The 15,542-nt window shown below is 52.3% G+C and overlaps 1 protein-coding gene across 2 annotated transcripts; it reads right to left on the bottom strand.

The window, feature by feature from the left end:
• Nucleotides 1-289: 289 nt before the first annotated feature.
• ZSWIM8 (zinc finger SWIM-type containing 8) lies at nt 290-14,651 on the bottom strand. Of its 2 annotated transcripts, none has more exons than XM_090278224.1 (26): nt 14,107-14,651; nt 11,866-12,019; nt 11,520-11,614; nt 11,194-11,366; nt 10,915-11,022; nt 10,728-10,809; nt 10,477-10,597; nt 9,867-10,068; nt 9,543-9,718; nt 8,198-9,194; nt 7,367-7,498; nt 7,047-7,226; nt 6,764-6,947; nt 6,453-6,551; nt 5,440-5,564; nt 4,537-4,777; nt 4,281-4,439; nt 3,958-4,186; nt 3,506-3,795; nt 3,122-3,345; nt 2,108-2,596; nt 1,683-1,866; nt 1,409-1,585; nt 1,135-1,254; nt 702-880; nt 290-570 (listed from the first exon to the last, which is right to left on the bottom strand). In XM_090278224.1, exons 1-26 carry the CDS (start codon nt 14,312-14,314, stop codon nt 367-369), a joined length of 5,532 nt encoding a protein of 1,843 aa, XP_090134350.1. In that variant the 5' UTR covers nt 14,315-14,651; the 3' UTR covers nt 290-366. The 2 variants fall into 2 exon arrangements, with proteins under 2 accessions (XP_090134350.1, XP_090134351.1); XM_090278225.1 differs by having other exon boundaries at nt 1,707-1,866; nt 14,107-14,650.
• Nucleotides 14,652-15,542: the final 891 nt, after the last annotated feature.

Below are 15,542 nucleotides of genomic sequence, written 5' to 3'. Positions count from 1 at the left end.
GAAAAACCTATAATAAAGCAAATGTCAGACTTTCCCCCTGCCCCAGTTCAAGGTTCATCTGCTCATAGAGGGAAAGAAGGGAAAGGCCCAGGCAGATTAGAGTAAAAAAGGAGTTTATATATTTATAAATGCCAAATAAATACCAGAGGCCACCCAACGCCCCCTCCCATATGGGGCCATTTCCCCCAACCCTAGGCTTCTAGGGTCTGAGACATCTTGGCCCCAAGCTACAGCCCAAGAGCTGCTGCCAGTCTGGGCTACCAGGGAACTGAGTGGGGATGATCAGTCCAGCCAAGCTCCCCCTATGTGAGGGGCCCCCATAGCCACAGGCTTGTGTCCCTGTATAGGGCCCTAGAGAGGCCAGATTCAGGGAGAGAAGGTGGTCATCTCGAGTGAGACCCGCTGCCACAGCTCCTTGGTCTGTTTGCTGCGCTTGAGGTTCTGCAGGATGTCGTTGAACTGCATCATGCCCATGGGTGTCAGGCAGAATGCGCTGCGGGCACTGCGGATCGCATTCACAAAGTCGTCGTAGTCGGCAGGGGTCAGGTGAATCAAGCGGTGGTGGATGTACTGGAAAAGGATGTGTGGAGGATGAGCCACTAAGCACAGAACCAGGCCCTTCTGCCCTTGCGTGCTGAGTGATCTCTTCCATGCCTGCCCAGGAAGGGTTCCACCCTGCTCCACACTTCCTGGGTTGTCACCTGCATGTATGCCTGCTGGCAACGCTGCACCAGCTGGTGGAAGGCCGGGGCACGCAAGTGGTTGTGGGCATGAGCAGGGCTCAGCCGCTGCAGCGTCTCCATGACGATCTCCTGCAGCACAAACGGGCTCAGCACCCCCTTGGCTGCCCCCACACAGAACTGGTGCACGTAGTTCACTCCTGGGGGGCAGGGGGAGGGGCATGAGACGGGGGTGGCCACCTCTGCCCTAGGGACCCAACTTTTATCTCAGCTCTGGTCTGGCAGAGTGCCTCCCTCCACCCAGGAGCTGAGGTAGCCCCCCCACCCCCCCGCGCACGCTCACATACCCGACCAAGGCCTCAACTCTGAGCAAGAGCTAGGAAGTAGGTCTGGGATAGGAAGGTGAGGGAAGCAGGTGGGGGTGGACAATGGTCCTAGGGAGGGGAGGTGTTACCCAGCCTTGCTGCCAGCCCCAGCAACCATTTGACATCATCAGTGTAGGGGGGAGAGCGGGAGAAGTTGTTGGGATGATCGTTGTGTGCTCGGCGACCCAGCATCTCCAGTGCCAGCATTCCTGAGAGAAAAGAGTGGTCACACAGTGTGGGTGCATCCTCTTCTCCCTCTACCCTAACCTGGTACCTGACCCCACAGAGCTGTGGGAGGGAGTTGTTACTGAAGAGTCCCTGGCACAACTGCAGGTGGGGGTACAGAAAGGGACCTCCTCTCACCAACACGGTAGGCAGCGTGCAGGTGATGTAGGCTGTGTGGGTTGACGGGCTGACTGTGCGTCTCTTCCTCGGGTGGTGGGAAACCTCCGCTCACCAGAGGACTGGGCTGTGTGGTCAGGGCAGGCAGTGAGGCACCCTGAATGGCTGGAAATGTGGATGCTGGATGGACACTGCTCACTAAGGGATGAAAGCCACGTGAGGAACTCAGCCCAAAGAAGGGCAGAGGGAATTCCCTCCCTACCTCCCCTGCCCAGTGTGCCTCCCCTCCATTCACCTGTTCCCTGTCCCCACAACTCACAGGCCACATTGGTGGGCAGTGGGAGCCCTGGCTCTGTGTGATAGGGATGTACTGTGATGGGTGCCATGGAAGGGACAGGGAAAGACACAGCAGTGGCAGCAAGTGAGGGGGGAGTCACCGAGTAAGGGTACTGAGCCCCCAGGAATGCAGGATGTACACTCTAGGGGCAGAGAAAGGAAGAGAAAAAAAGACACTAAATTACATTAGGATGTAACTTCCCTTTCCACCCCACAACTGGGTATCCCTACATTTCTTTTCTTACTTGGGCTGGGTTCCCCAGACTCCTACCATCTTACCCAGGACTCTTGGACAGCCCTGTTCTCCCAGAATACCCCACTGCAACTCCCCAAGAACTGATGTTCTCCCATATGCCCAGCCCTCTAGCAGAACACTGGTCTCACCTGTGGGTATGCCGAGCTGGGCACAGGGAAGACGGCAGGCCGGGGCATATGAGGCACAGGGTGGGCGGGGTGAGCTGGGTGGGTGAGGTATTGAGGGCTGCAGGGCAGGTGGGGCTGTAGAGCAGTATAGGGGTGCAGGCCAGGGGAATGACCATGGCCCAGTCCTGGACCCGGATATAAACTGGACCCCACTGAGATGACTGGCACCACTGTGGCCGCTGCTGTCACTGCTGCTGCTGCCACTGTAACCGGTTCAGTCCCTGGGCCCCCCCTGCCCTCAGGCAGCCCCCGTCCAGCCTCCCCAGCTGCCCTGATCCCACTGGCACTACAGCTTGTAGCCCCTTCACGGGCTGTGGATGAGCCACCTGCTGTTTGCTCATATAGCCAGAACCACTGGTGAGCAACCTCAAACAACACTTCGGGGTATACACCCCCACCCTTAGCCGCCTCTTCTACTGCCATACAGGCCTTCTCCAACATCAGGTTATCCTGGAAGGGAGGAGCACAAAGGGTTAAGGGGGAAGGGCTTTACTGGGGATAACATTCAGTCTTCTCCAAAGCTGGCTAGTTCCCAGGAAAGCACCAGAGGTGGGGGCCCCTGCTCTGTCAGAGCACTGAAAGCTTCACACAGATACAAATACTTGCTGACCAGTAGAAGTCAAGACCCAGGTTCCAGTTCCAAGCTAATTTAGCCACTCTGTCCCATCCAAGCCCCATCATTTCCCTGAGGCCCTCCCAGCATTCCATCCTGGTAGTCACCTTGGGGCCTAAACTATAGGCCTGTATTTCCTTATTTGTAAAATAGGAACTATCCTAACCTCAGAAGTGTAAGGTAAAAGAAGTAAGGGCTGTGAAAGAACATTAATATGTCAGATATCACCAGTGAGAGGACAAACTGGATAGTTTGTGAATTCCAGGATATGGGAATCAAGAGCTAGGCCATCAGTTTTCCCCATGCCCAAACTTCCTGCCCAGATGCCCCAAACCAGGTCCCCAGATTGCCTATAAAAATACCTGCTCCTTGCACTGTACCAGGGCCCTCTGGATCTCATTGGGGTTCAACGCATGGGCATGAGGCAGGCAGCTTAGGGCTAGCTCCGCAGCTGCCCTCACCATATTGGAGTCTCGTGCCCGTGATGCCCTGTCAGCCAGGGATGCAACCTCAGGAGGCGTCAGGTGCCCATCCCAGCATTCTACCAGTATGGTCAGTGCTGCACTGCCAATCTCCATTGCCTGGCCTTGGGGGAAAGGAGAAAAAAAAAAGTTGTGTTACCATGAGCACTCCTGGGGAACGGAAATTGGTGTCTGTCCTATCAGATCAGTAACTCCAAAGGGATAAGACTCTTATCGCCATCAATTAATCCCCTTCCCATACCCAAATCAAAACATTGGATTTACCTGTAATCCAGGAAACGTGGGAAGAATAGGTACGTGAGAGCCAGTTGGGAGATACAAAGTTGTGCAGGCCAAGGGCATAAAGCCCAATCTCGAAGGCGCAAAGATGCAGGTTGCGGTGAGGACCCTGGTGGCCCCCTGAGGAAGATGGATGTGTGAAAATGGAAGTGCTGCTGTTGCCCCCTGCCTTGATCAGCACCGTCTTCGCCAGCTCGAAGTAGAAGTGTGCAGCTGCCTCTGATGGCTGATTGGGTACATGGGGAGCATGACTCTCGGGACGGCGGCCCTTGTACCTGAAGGGGCAATGGGGTAGGGACGGGGATTGGGGTTTCTCTGAAATGGGTGTCCAGGTAGGTTGGGAAAGATCAGGGTAAGTGAGGACAATATTCGGGTTACACTAGGAATGTGGCTCTGAGGGTGGGCCAGATCAGAGATACATATTTCTCCCCACTGACCTGCCAACTTCAACTGTCTTTGCCCGGGCCCCTCCACTGGCACTGGCCCGGCGACTTCCACTGGAAGACGAGGAGCCCAGGGAATCTGAGGAAGAGCTGCTAATGCTGTCACTGTCCTGTCCTCGACCCCAAGAGGTGGGGGCCCAGCCCCCTCGCAGTGGCCTCCGGCTTAAGGTGGGAGAGCTATCCGATGTTGTTTCAGGGGCACTGCTGTCAATGCTGGCCATGCCTAACCCCCACAGAAGACAAGTCAGTCTCAGAAGTTTCAGAAGTCAGACTTCAGGAATATCTTTCCCACCGTGTCATCCCGTGGCCTGTCATACCTGTGTGCTTCTTCTTAGGCCGCCCTGGGGAACCCCAGCCCCGTCCATTGTAGCCTCCACGACTGCCAAGTGCCAGGCGGCTGGGAACCTTCCCTTCCAGCCTTGGGGTCAAGGCTGCCTCAGATGGGAGACCCTCACAGGGGGAATGTGGGGAACTCTCTAGGTGGGGAGAATAGGACATTGGGATTAACCCAGGAAAGGGGGACCCAACATGGTTCCATACACCTCATCCCCCTGCCCAGTGCCCCCACCTCACCAGGCACATTCTTCTCTGTGAAGCCCTCAGTGGGGCCTGGCCCAGCCCCGGCCACACTCCCTGGCTGAGCAGACCCTGCGGAGCCTGAGGTCAGTGGCTGCAGGGCCCCTGGGGCGGATGGGCCCCCATGCTTTGAAGGAGACCTCTGGCTAGCTGTGGCTGGGCGACTAGATGAGTAGAACGAACTCAGGGTCTGTGGCTTATGCGTCTGGCTCTCTCGGTCCAAAAGTTTGTCTAAGATCTGGAGGAAAGAGAAGCAGTGACAGGTTGTTCTTTATCTCCTGACTTCTACTACTTTCCTATCTCCTTGAAACAGCTTAATAACTACCTGCTCAAAAAGCTTTCCCCAGTTATGATACGAAAAGCTCCTAAAACAGCGATTTTCAGGCTTTTTCATCTCATGGCACACAGAAACCGATTACTAAAATTCTGCAGCACACCAAAAAAATATATTTTTGCCAATATGACCAAAAAAAAAAAAAAAGTATAATTTTGATATATTCACACCAGACAGCTTATTGCTGTGTTGGTTGTTGTCACTTTTTAAATTTGACAATCTGTAGGAGAAGAGGTCAGTGCCCCGGACTAAATAGGCATTGCCAGTTTTAAAAATTCTTGCAGCACACCCGTTGAAAATTACTGTCCTAGTAGGGGCTGGATTAAATATCTTGGTATCTTCTATAACACTTAACACAAGAGAATGAATGACCAACTTTATGCCCCCTGCTTCACTTCTTCCACCCTCTGTCCACTGGTCTCTCTTGTTCTTTATGAGGTGTACCCAAGACTCCCCACTTATCTCCGATGGGCAGAATAGTTTTCTCTTTGTACTGGAAACCCCCAAGAAAGATGGCGGAATCTGCTCTCTTTGCCTATCAAAATAGCAGTACCTCAGTTCCTTACCTTTTTGAGCTTGGCCTGATCATCCTTGTAAGTGATCATTAGTGCCAATGCCAGGTCACCCTTCTCTCGACGTGTGCCTTCACACAAGAGGGGATGCTCTGCCTCACTCACTGTTGTCTTCATGCCTGCAAGGAGGAGGGGCTCATGGGAACTGAGAATCACCATAACTCCCGACAACAAAGGTAAACAGGCCAGGGGGTCCTCAGCCACCAGCACGTAAGGTAAGGAGTTCTCCTGGTTCAACCCACATCCCCTATGCAAGGTCCCCACTGCCTGTTCCATCCAGCCTAGCTAAGCTCTGGACTGCTTTTCAAGATGTTCATAACTTGGCCCACTCTACCTTCCCAGCATATCCACTACTTTAGGGAAGTTAGGCCCCTCACTCTCATGAAGACTTGATTGTCCCTATATCTTTATTCATGGTATTTTGTCCACCTACTTAGAACTTAATTGACTTTTTAAACCACATTCCATATTCTACCCCCTCCCTGAGGCCTTTCCCTAGATTTTTGTTTTATGCCCTTACAACACTGAAAACCCACAGCACACGTTTTTGTTTTTTTAATTCTCAATCAAGGACATTTTTTTATTGCTTTTATAGAAAGAGAGGAACGGAGAGAGAAACAATGATGCAAGAGAGGAGCACTGACTGGTTGCCCCATATACGCACCCGGACCAGGGATTGTACATGTCCAGACCAGGGATTGCATGCACCTACACCGGACTGGGAGTCGAAACCACAACCCAGGCCTGTGCCCTGATTGGGAACTGAACCCACCACCTTTTGGTAATGGGGACGATGCTCCAACTAGCTGAGCCACACCAGCTATGGCAACACAGCACCCATCTTTGCCTTAAATTCTTAAGTGTCTCATGGTACTACTTGGCTCATACATGTCACCCTGCATTTCCCATGACCACAGAGTCCCTTTGGAACAAGGCCCACGTTCTCATGCCCTTCACAGTCTGGACCAGGCTTAGCTCTGATATGCTCAAGATACTGACGTACTCACCCAAGGCAGCAACTGCTGCCTCAAATCCAAGCTCCTCATCCCCAGGCATCTCATTGTTCCAGTTGCGACTTGGGGGCCGGGAACCCGTGGGAGAAACCACTGGATGAAAGTTGGAGTAAGTCAGGCAGACAGAAGTATCATGGGAAAAAAATGAAAGGGAGGGAACCCAAGACCCTCATCATTCCAAACTCTCCCATGAAGCTGCCAGATGGGTCCTAGGCAATTCAGAGTCTTGGGACTCTTGGTTCTTCTTTAGAAAAAGCCACCCCTGTCCCAGAGTTCCCCACTTGCTATAGAGTCAGGCACCATACCTGGAGCACAAAGAACGTCAAATATGAAACTGGCCAACATGAGAGGCAAAACAGGCCGATAGTCACAGAGTGTCCCTTCCCGAAGCTCCTCTGCCCGGCACCGCATGGTACTCATCTCATTTGGACCCAAAGGAATCTTCTTGAGCAAGGCAGCTACTTCAGACTCCTGGTATGCCAGCTTCACCTGAGGGCACAGGAACGAGTTCAGCCTGCTACCTCAATGGAGATCAAGATGTAAAGCTCTGAGGATATTATAGTACAAGGCTCAGACAGAACCTCTGACCTCCAAGGCCTTGGTAGAAGCTGGGGGCCGCTGTAGCTCCAAGGCAAACATGCCAACTCGAAAGGCCAGGTTGTGGTGCTCTGGGCGTTCACTTAGCACTGTCAACAGGAAAGCCGCCTTGGTCAGGGTGTTGGTAGCCACCCAGGTCTGACGGCTTGTAGATACCTTGTTCTTCTTGCCCTAAACAAAGAAGCACAAGGGGGCAGACAGATGAGTCTGGGTCACTTTGGTGGAAGGAGGAGGAGGCTATCACTTGGTGTAGGGCATGGGAAGAGGGTTAGGGTTACATGAGGAGGGCTAGGAAAGGGGGTCTCTCTCACCTTGGCAGGGGGCGGCTCTACCTTGAGGTCAGGTGGGTTGGCTAGCAGGTCCTGGGCAAGCTCCACGGTAAGGCGGCAGGCCTCACTGCTGTAGCCATGCGCATGCAAGGCCTCAGCACAGGCAAATAATACCTGGAGAGAGGACATGGGCACCGGACAGGTTGAAGCCCCAACTTCTAAGGGCAGGACACCATACTTACTCATGCAGCAAACATCCTGTGAGCACTTATTATATCCTAGGCCCTGTGCTGGTCCTGGGTATACCACAGGAACTCAGTCTCATTACAGAAACAAACACACAATCCAGTGGGAAGCCAGCTACTGCGAAAGGTCGCTGGGACTTGGGGTAGAAGGGAAGACTCAGGGAAGACTTTCTAGAGGAAGTGACCTCTAAGATCTCTGAGACCTAAAGAAGGGATAGGAGCTAACCAAGTAAGGTGAGGGAAGAACATTCCAGGCAAAAAAACCAATTATGCAAAAGCTCAAAAGCAAGAGAGCACAGCAAGCTACGGGAATGGTGCAAATGACTGAAGTGTGAAGGACTGAGTAGCTAGATGAAGCTGGAGAAGCATGCAAAGATCAAACCAAGGACTTCCATTTTTTAGACTAAGGGCAATGGGAAACGACCAAAGAGTTTTAAGCACCAGAGTGACACAATCAGACATTTCAGGAAAACAAATATGAAAGCAGTGAAGAATGGACTGCAGGAAAGAAGGCCACTTAGGAACCTGCTATAGGATTCTAAGAGTCATGCTATGGTCCTGACATTCACTAGAGCCAGATGGGCCCTCTCCCAGCTGTGGCTAAGGCACACACTCTGAGTCCCCTCACCTCCATGCGGCTCTCCTGTTCCAGGGGCTTCAGTCCAGCAAACAGGTCGTGCTCCTCCCCAGCCCCACCCTCGGCCTTTTCTTCCTCGCCCCCAGCCCCGTCCTGGGCATTCAGATAATATGCCTGGTAGTCATCATCCTCCTCTTCAACTGTAGGGGCTGTCTCTTTGGTTTTAGGGAGCCCACTGCCACTCTCATCTGTGGAAGGGAGGTCGTCCCGGCTACAGACTTCCCCAGGTAGTAAGCCAGCGGGGCCAGCAGAGACTGTGGGAGGCTCAGGCCCTTCTGAGAAATACACACCACCATCTTCTTCGTAAGTATCTGGGGGTTCGGGAAGGAAGGCAGAAGGGCCTCGGGAGCCACCAGAGAAAGGGCAGGGCGGCGGGCTTTCAGGGAATCCACCAAAGGTGCTGGCCTCTGCACCCAGGACCAGGCTGCTGTCATCCAGGCTCATCTCAGCCAGATCTGGCTCCAGGGAGCTGTCCTCACTGCTCAGTCGTCGCTTGCTCCCGCCACCGCCTCCTGAGCCCTTGCCCCCACTGCCAGCCCCACCCAGTGCCTTGGCTTTGCCCCCACCTGGACCCATCTTATGCAGAGCCTTATCTACCCCCTCGGCTGAGAGACGGCGGGGACCCCTTTGTGATGAGGGGATCCCCTCGCCCAAGCCCTTGCGCTTAGCCCCAGGCTCCTTGGGCCGCACAGCTGGCTCAGCAGGAAGAGGGCGGGGCCGCTCCCGGGATTCCTCCAGGCCCCCAGATCTGGAGGCCCCTGGCCGAGGGGGCAGGGCTCGGGCCCAGCACAGTGCCAGCTTCCGGTCAGTGCCGCTGTAGGTGACACCCGGAAGCGGGTAGGCCTCTTCCCAGTTGAAGTAGCAGGCCTCCACTGCTGGCCGGAAGCCAGGGAAGAGTCGGTCCAGGGTCTTCTTGTGCTGTCCTCGTTTTACATTCTCAATCACCTTCAGCTGCCATTGGCGAAGCTGCACACACAGTTCCCTGCGGCTGTGGAAACAAAGGGGCAAGGCCGCTGGGGGGCTACACTATGCACTGAGAAGGAATGAAGCAGGTGAAGGTGACATATACCCCTAAGCAGGGCACAGGGAAGGACCCAGGGAAGAACTTCTTAAGTCAGCCCCACAGACATCACTACAAAACTCAGGATTTGGGAAAGCGGTGCTATTTAGGGGAGGGAAAGAAGAAAGCCTCTCACTAAAAGGATTCATAAGTCACTGAGTAACCCTAATGCTCAGCATCTCCCTCTTCCCTAGGACTAGAAAAATGGTACACCTGTATATGTACAAAAAGATGAGGCTGGGTCTGTGTGGACTGTAGTGAGCACAGGAGACTCACCGCTGGGGGCTGAGTGCAGGGTCCAGGACAGCCAACCTCCACAGTGTGACCATCTCGTCACACATGCTGGCACATGCATGGGCCGCCACCTCTGACTGCCCATTGCTTCGACCCGTGTGCCCACTGGCACTGCTGTGTGAGGCTGAGGTGCGCACGCTGTACCACCAACCTGTTATCTGGAAACAAAGAGAGCTCTGAGATACACCAAAGAGCTTGGATAAAGACAGAGTAGCCCTCCCCAGTGTTTCTGTCAGCATGAGGGGAATGAGGTTAAGGGAAGGGGAAAATGAACCATCATGGTGCTACCCAATTCTGGGAAAGTACCTGTTCATAGGTGAGGCACTGGTCAGTGAGGATTTCCAACAAAGGGGCAGCATTGCTATCCCTCCGTTTGAACATCTCCCGCACAATGCTAAGCAGATTCCAGACGCCCTCTGGCTCACGGCCCCTCAAAGGGCGCAGTAGGCATGCCCATTCAGCTGCGGCTGGAGGCTCCGTGGAAGACAGGTACATGGAGTTCACATCACTGTGAAAGCAGTGGAGTGGAAAATGATGACCCTAAGATGGGGCTGAATAAAGCAGATGAAAGTGCAACAGGGCTTTGACACAAAAGGAACCCTAACCCAAAATACAAAGTAAACAGAAAAAAGGAGGTCCATGACAAAAATTCTAAATCTCTCTCTGCCTCAGTCTCCAAACCTCTCAAAGGAAGAAAAATAACTTCTGCTCTACCTAGCTAAGAAAAAACCACTCTGTGACTACATGAACTTATCATCATACATTGATTTATTAGTGACATTTTCTGTGCCAGGCACTATACCAGTCCAGGGAACAAAAGGTGAGAGGCACAGGCATTAATAGAACAAAGGATCTGACAACAGCCTGAGGGATGCTCCCTTTCCACCAGACACAAGGATGAAAGGACCCAATTTACCTGAAGACCACAGGGGAGGGGCCACAGAACTTGTGCAGTGTCTTCTTGATATTGTCAGTAAGGGTTGATTCATCCAAATACCAAGTACTCTGGTCAGAGGCTGAGGGTCCTGCTGTAGGGTCTGGGGGTGACAGGCAGTTAGTCACCTAGAGATAGTGACCTGGATTAGCCTGACAACAGCAAGCCTTTAGTAAGTGGTGCTCTGTACTACCAGCTCTCTATCTTTCTACTGCCCTCCTCACCACACTCACCTGGGGCCCCACACACTGTATTGATGGCTGTTGACTGGGAGGACAGGAGTTCATCCAGGAGGCGCTGGGCTGTGGGGAGGATCTGAGGAGAAAAGGAATAAATACATAGGTGACCCAAGGAAGCCAGGGCCTAATAGGAAGGCTGATAATGCAGCCCTGGAACTAGCTGGAGCAAGAGCTCACTCACCTGCTGAGGCAGCTCACTGATGAGGTACTGAGCAAACTTCTGCAGCTGGTCTCTCTGTAACCGAGACAGGGACTCTGAGACTGGGGCCCGCAGGCAAACTGCAGAAGCCTGGTGGAAGACAGAGAAATAGAACAACCTGAGAAAGGCTTGCTGGTACTGGAACTGGGGCTCGAGACGCAGAGTAGGGCAGGCGAGGGGCTCACATGGTGGCCAAGCATGCAGCAGAGAAGAGGGGGATGGAGTGTAGGATAGGGACAGGATAAATTGGGAGGGCCTCACATTGTGGATTCGGAAGAGACAGAGTGCCACGACATGGGTGCACCATTTGGCCCCAGCCCCACAGGTACAGCTGCAGGAAGTGACCCGGCAGCGGTCAAACATCACAGCCACGTTGTAGGCCCCTTTTGGGGGGACCATCTGAGGTGGCACCACTGTAGCACTCAGGTGGAACCCTGGGGAGAAACATGGGTATGGTGAGAAAGAGTATTTAACACAGAAGTCTGTGCCTTCAGCTCTAGTGCTCCAGCTTCTTGCAGTAGGTCCTTAATTCGTAACACATGGGATGGGAGGAGCATGCGTGCCACAGGACACCATGGTTCTCTTACCTATCTGCAGTGGGTCCTTCACGGCCCTCATGCGGAACAGCTGATCCCCTCGCTGGAACTCATCTGCACTGCCATTGGCCAGGCATGAATACAGCCTGGGAGTGAAGAAGAGGACAGACATAGCCACAACTCAGCAAATGACCTCTCCAGACCCTGTCAGAGACCACAATGCCCTGGGCGCTCTCTCCCCAGTGTCACTCCCTCTTGGGAAAATTCCCAGGCACTCCCTCCCCGCCTTGTCTTCTTACTACAGCCCCAAATACAGTATCTCCTTTGTTCCATGGAAAGCCCAGCATACTGTGAAATATCAGGACCCCACTCCCCACCATCAGTCCTCCAGCCTCACCGAATATCCTCTTCATTCTCAGGGAAGCTCCAAAAAGCAATTCGGAGTTGTAGCTGCTCAGGCACTGGGGGATAAACTTTCTCCACCACTTCAAATGGGATATGAAATGCCACCTGCTTTGCTGACAGCTCCACCAATGGGATCACCAGTCCATCTTTGGTAACAAAAGTTGAGATGAGGGGACATGAAAAGAGCCATGATTACTTGGGACCAATGTCAGTGCCACATCTTGCACCCCACCTTCACTATGAAAGAAAAGGGGAGATTGGGATGAAAAACCAAAGGACCCTCCTGTCAGTGTACACTACTGACCCTTAAAACTCCAACTGGAGAAAGGGAGCTAAACAACCCCAGTCTAGAATAGAAGATATCAGGGATATCCCAGAAACTCCTGGTCCAACAGGAGTGTTGTTCAGGACCCTAGCAAGTAACATCTTCCACAAGCCTCAGCATCTAATTTCCCATACATCTACCACTTTAGATTCAAATTACATCATTGGTGGCTCTCCTCTGACATGCTCTTCTCAAAATGCTTTTCTACTACCCCTTTTTCTCTAGATGACTCCAGCCCTCTATTTAAGGAGGGAAGACAAACTAGAGACCAAAAAGAGGGACCTCCAGAAACAAGAGAGGCTACACTTCCTTTGGTGCACCTGAACCCTGGCTTCCCACAATGGAAGCCCTGGGGGAAGGGAGGAGAAACAAGCTATCTCAAGGGAATATAGCTGGTACTCCTGGAATCACCTGGAATAGGACAGAGGTTTCCCACTGTTTTTAATCAAAATGCAGTGAAACACAACAGACTGCCTATCTCACCAAATTGCCAGTCAGATAGAAAACTATCTTTATTTTAAAAAAAAAGTTAATCTACTTTTTTACGAATAAGCAATTGAAGATAGCTCCTGGATAGGAGAGGGGTGGAGAGAATGACATGCTTTCCTAGATTTTAATCTATTGAGGAAGAAAATACCCGTATGTTAGAAGTCTTCACCACCATGACTTCATACTTCCCTCAAAGTGAGGGAGCGCTAAGCCTCCAGGCCACCCACAGGTACAAATATGAAAGAAGCAGAGAAGCCATGGAAAGACTCACAGTGAGACTGTCTATGATCTCTGTGTGTGTGACCTATGTGTGTGTATACACAGAGCAAATGCTCTCTCTCCAAACAAAGCTGAATACTGCCACTTCTGAAAAGTAACACATGTACATTTCTCTCTGTTCCAAAGGGGTGATAAAAATCTCTGCGGAGCAGTTTGGAAAACAGGACCCTTGGAATAGCCACAGTGGGATCACAAGTCAAACCCCTCAGTGCTGAAAAAGTCAGTTTGCATTGAGGCCCAGGACAAAAACTACACCATGAGGAAGACAGGGAAAGGATCTGGTGAGTCCTGAGCCTATGGCGCTTCTCTTACTATCACTCTCCTCTCCATCCGCTTTAAAGCGAAATTCTTTAAAGCACTAATTGGTTAATTCACAGAAAGACCCAAGGATGAATGAAATTCACAGGGAAAACCAGGAAGAGTGCTGGTAAGGAGACTCCAGAGACCATTATCCACAACCTTCCACAGGAAATCTAAGGCTCTAATCCAGTGGTCCTAGCCTTGGCTTCTGACAGATGTTCAGTATGGCCAGGAACCAAGCCTCTGACCTAAACCTGCAGAACTATGGAATCTCTTCTCACAGATCAGTTCACCTCCACTTTCTTCAGAGTGGAGTTCCTTCTTGGTGCAGCTGGGAAGAGACATCACCCTGAATCAAGAAGTTCCCAATGCACTTTGCAACGGGGTGACACAACTCAAACGGTCACTTCTTCACAATCCATCCCCTACCCATATTTTTCTCTACTTTCTGGCTTGCCTTAGGCTGAACTCTGTAAGTATTCTCAAGTCAGAGAGGATATTCTTTCTCACCCATCTCTAAGGCAAATGCACGACAAAAGATCTACTTTCTGCCTCTAATAATCCTATCCAACCTACTTTCTGCCTCTAATAATCCTATCCAACCCAGGATTTCCCAGCCATCATCCCAAATCACTCACACACACATACACACACAGAGGCTGGTGTGAAGAAGCCATCCCAGAAAGACTACAGAAGCGAGTCCCGAAGTCCGTTCAGCTTGATACAGCTCGCGGTCCGGGACACCTCCCGAGCAGGGAAAGCTCTGGAGCAAGGCCTGAGCGAGGCCTGCCCGCGCCCCTCCCCCGCCCCCGCGCCCCCCCTCCACCCGCTCTCCGTCACCTCGCATTCTGGTACCGCCACTGCCACCTCCGCCACCGCCGCCAGTCGGGGAATTGGGCCCCGCTGACTGTTTGCGCCATCCCCGCCAGTTCTGGCAGAGGCTCTCGGCCTCGGAGATGAAGGAACAGAGCGAATCCTCCTCAAAGCGGTCCGAATCCTCGAATGAGAAGCGCTCTCCGTCCTCCCACTCCGCGAACATCAGCTCCATTGGGCCCGCACCCCCCGGGGCCGGGTCCCCCCCCGCGGATCCGGGGCCTGGGCCGCCGGCCGGGGACTGAGGGGAGGCCCGGGGCCTGAGGGGCGAGCCGGGGCTGGGGGTGGCCGGGGCGCTCAGGGCGGCCGTGCCGGGCGAAGATCTCAGGTCTGGGAGAGATGCGGGACCTGGCCTCGCCTAACTGCGAGGTGCGAACCGAAATCAAAGACAGTCCCCGAGACCCAGGGACCGGACGAAACGCTCGGCAGCCGGGGCCTCTCGGTGGCTACGGCGCCGCCTCCCCCATCAGCTGATCTGAACTTCCGGCCGCGCCGGCCACCACCACTTCCGTCCTCGCGCGCTCGGGGACCGGACAGAGTAGGGGCAGATGTAGGGACCCTGTGCGTTTAATTGCTGCATTTCCTACCTTTTTCCCCGGAACCCACCCTCAGATCGACAAAATGAAGCCAACCCCCAAAGGTAAACAAAATGAGTACAGATCCCAGCAATAATTTGGCGTCCATAATGTCTCCAAAGAATAAACATTCGCCAGGCACGCCGGGAATCGTAGGCTGTCAAGGGACAACACAAGAACCATTGGGTAGTTATTGTCCTAATTCGGGATAGGCTCCAGGCCGCTTCACCTTCTGGGAATTGTAGTCCAAAAGCCTGCATTCCAGGAGACTATAGGGGAAGTCTAATTGGGGAGCGAGATTTCAGAAAATGGTTGTACATTTTGTTAGTGGAGCCTTTGAGTGTAGGGGTTCTCAGCATTTTTGTGTGCCCCGGACCGTTTAGCAGCCTGGAAAAGTCCCTGGATCCCCTTCTCGGATTGTTTATAAATGCGCAAAATAAAATTACGAGAATTATAAAGGCAACCAATTATGTTGAAATAAAATTACCAAAATATTAATAAAACAAATTTATAACATAGTAATATTTATTTACACATTAGCCAAGATCCAGCAGCAAGTGTAATAAATGGCTACAATAATTTTGTAGTGATGAGTATAAATGATGAGGTATCTGTAACAAACTAATATATGAAAATATTGTGATTTCATATAGGTATTTCTAATGATATTGTGATTTATTTCCCACAGTCTTAACTGAAATACTAAATCAGTTGTGGTTAAAGATAAAATTTTTTCCCCATGCATGTTCACAGATCTCTTGCTGGGCCATCCATTGACTATAGGTTAAGAACTCCTAAGTCTAGTCTAAAGTGCTTAACTGCTTCTTT

Source organism: Furipterus horrens, unplaced genomic scaffold, assembly GCF_987537825.1.
Source record: "Furipterus horrens unplaced genomic scaffold, mFurHor1.1.pri manual_scaffold_5, whole genome shotgun sequence".
NCBI lineage: Eukaryota > Metazoa > Chordata > Mammalia > Chiroptera > Furipteridae > Furipterus > Furipterus horrens.
This window is presented reverse-complemented; position numbering and strand designations above follow the sequence as displayed.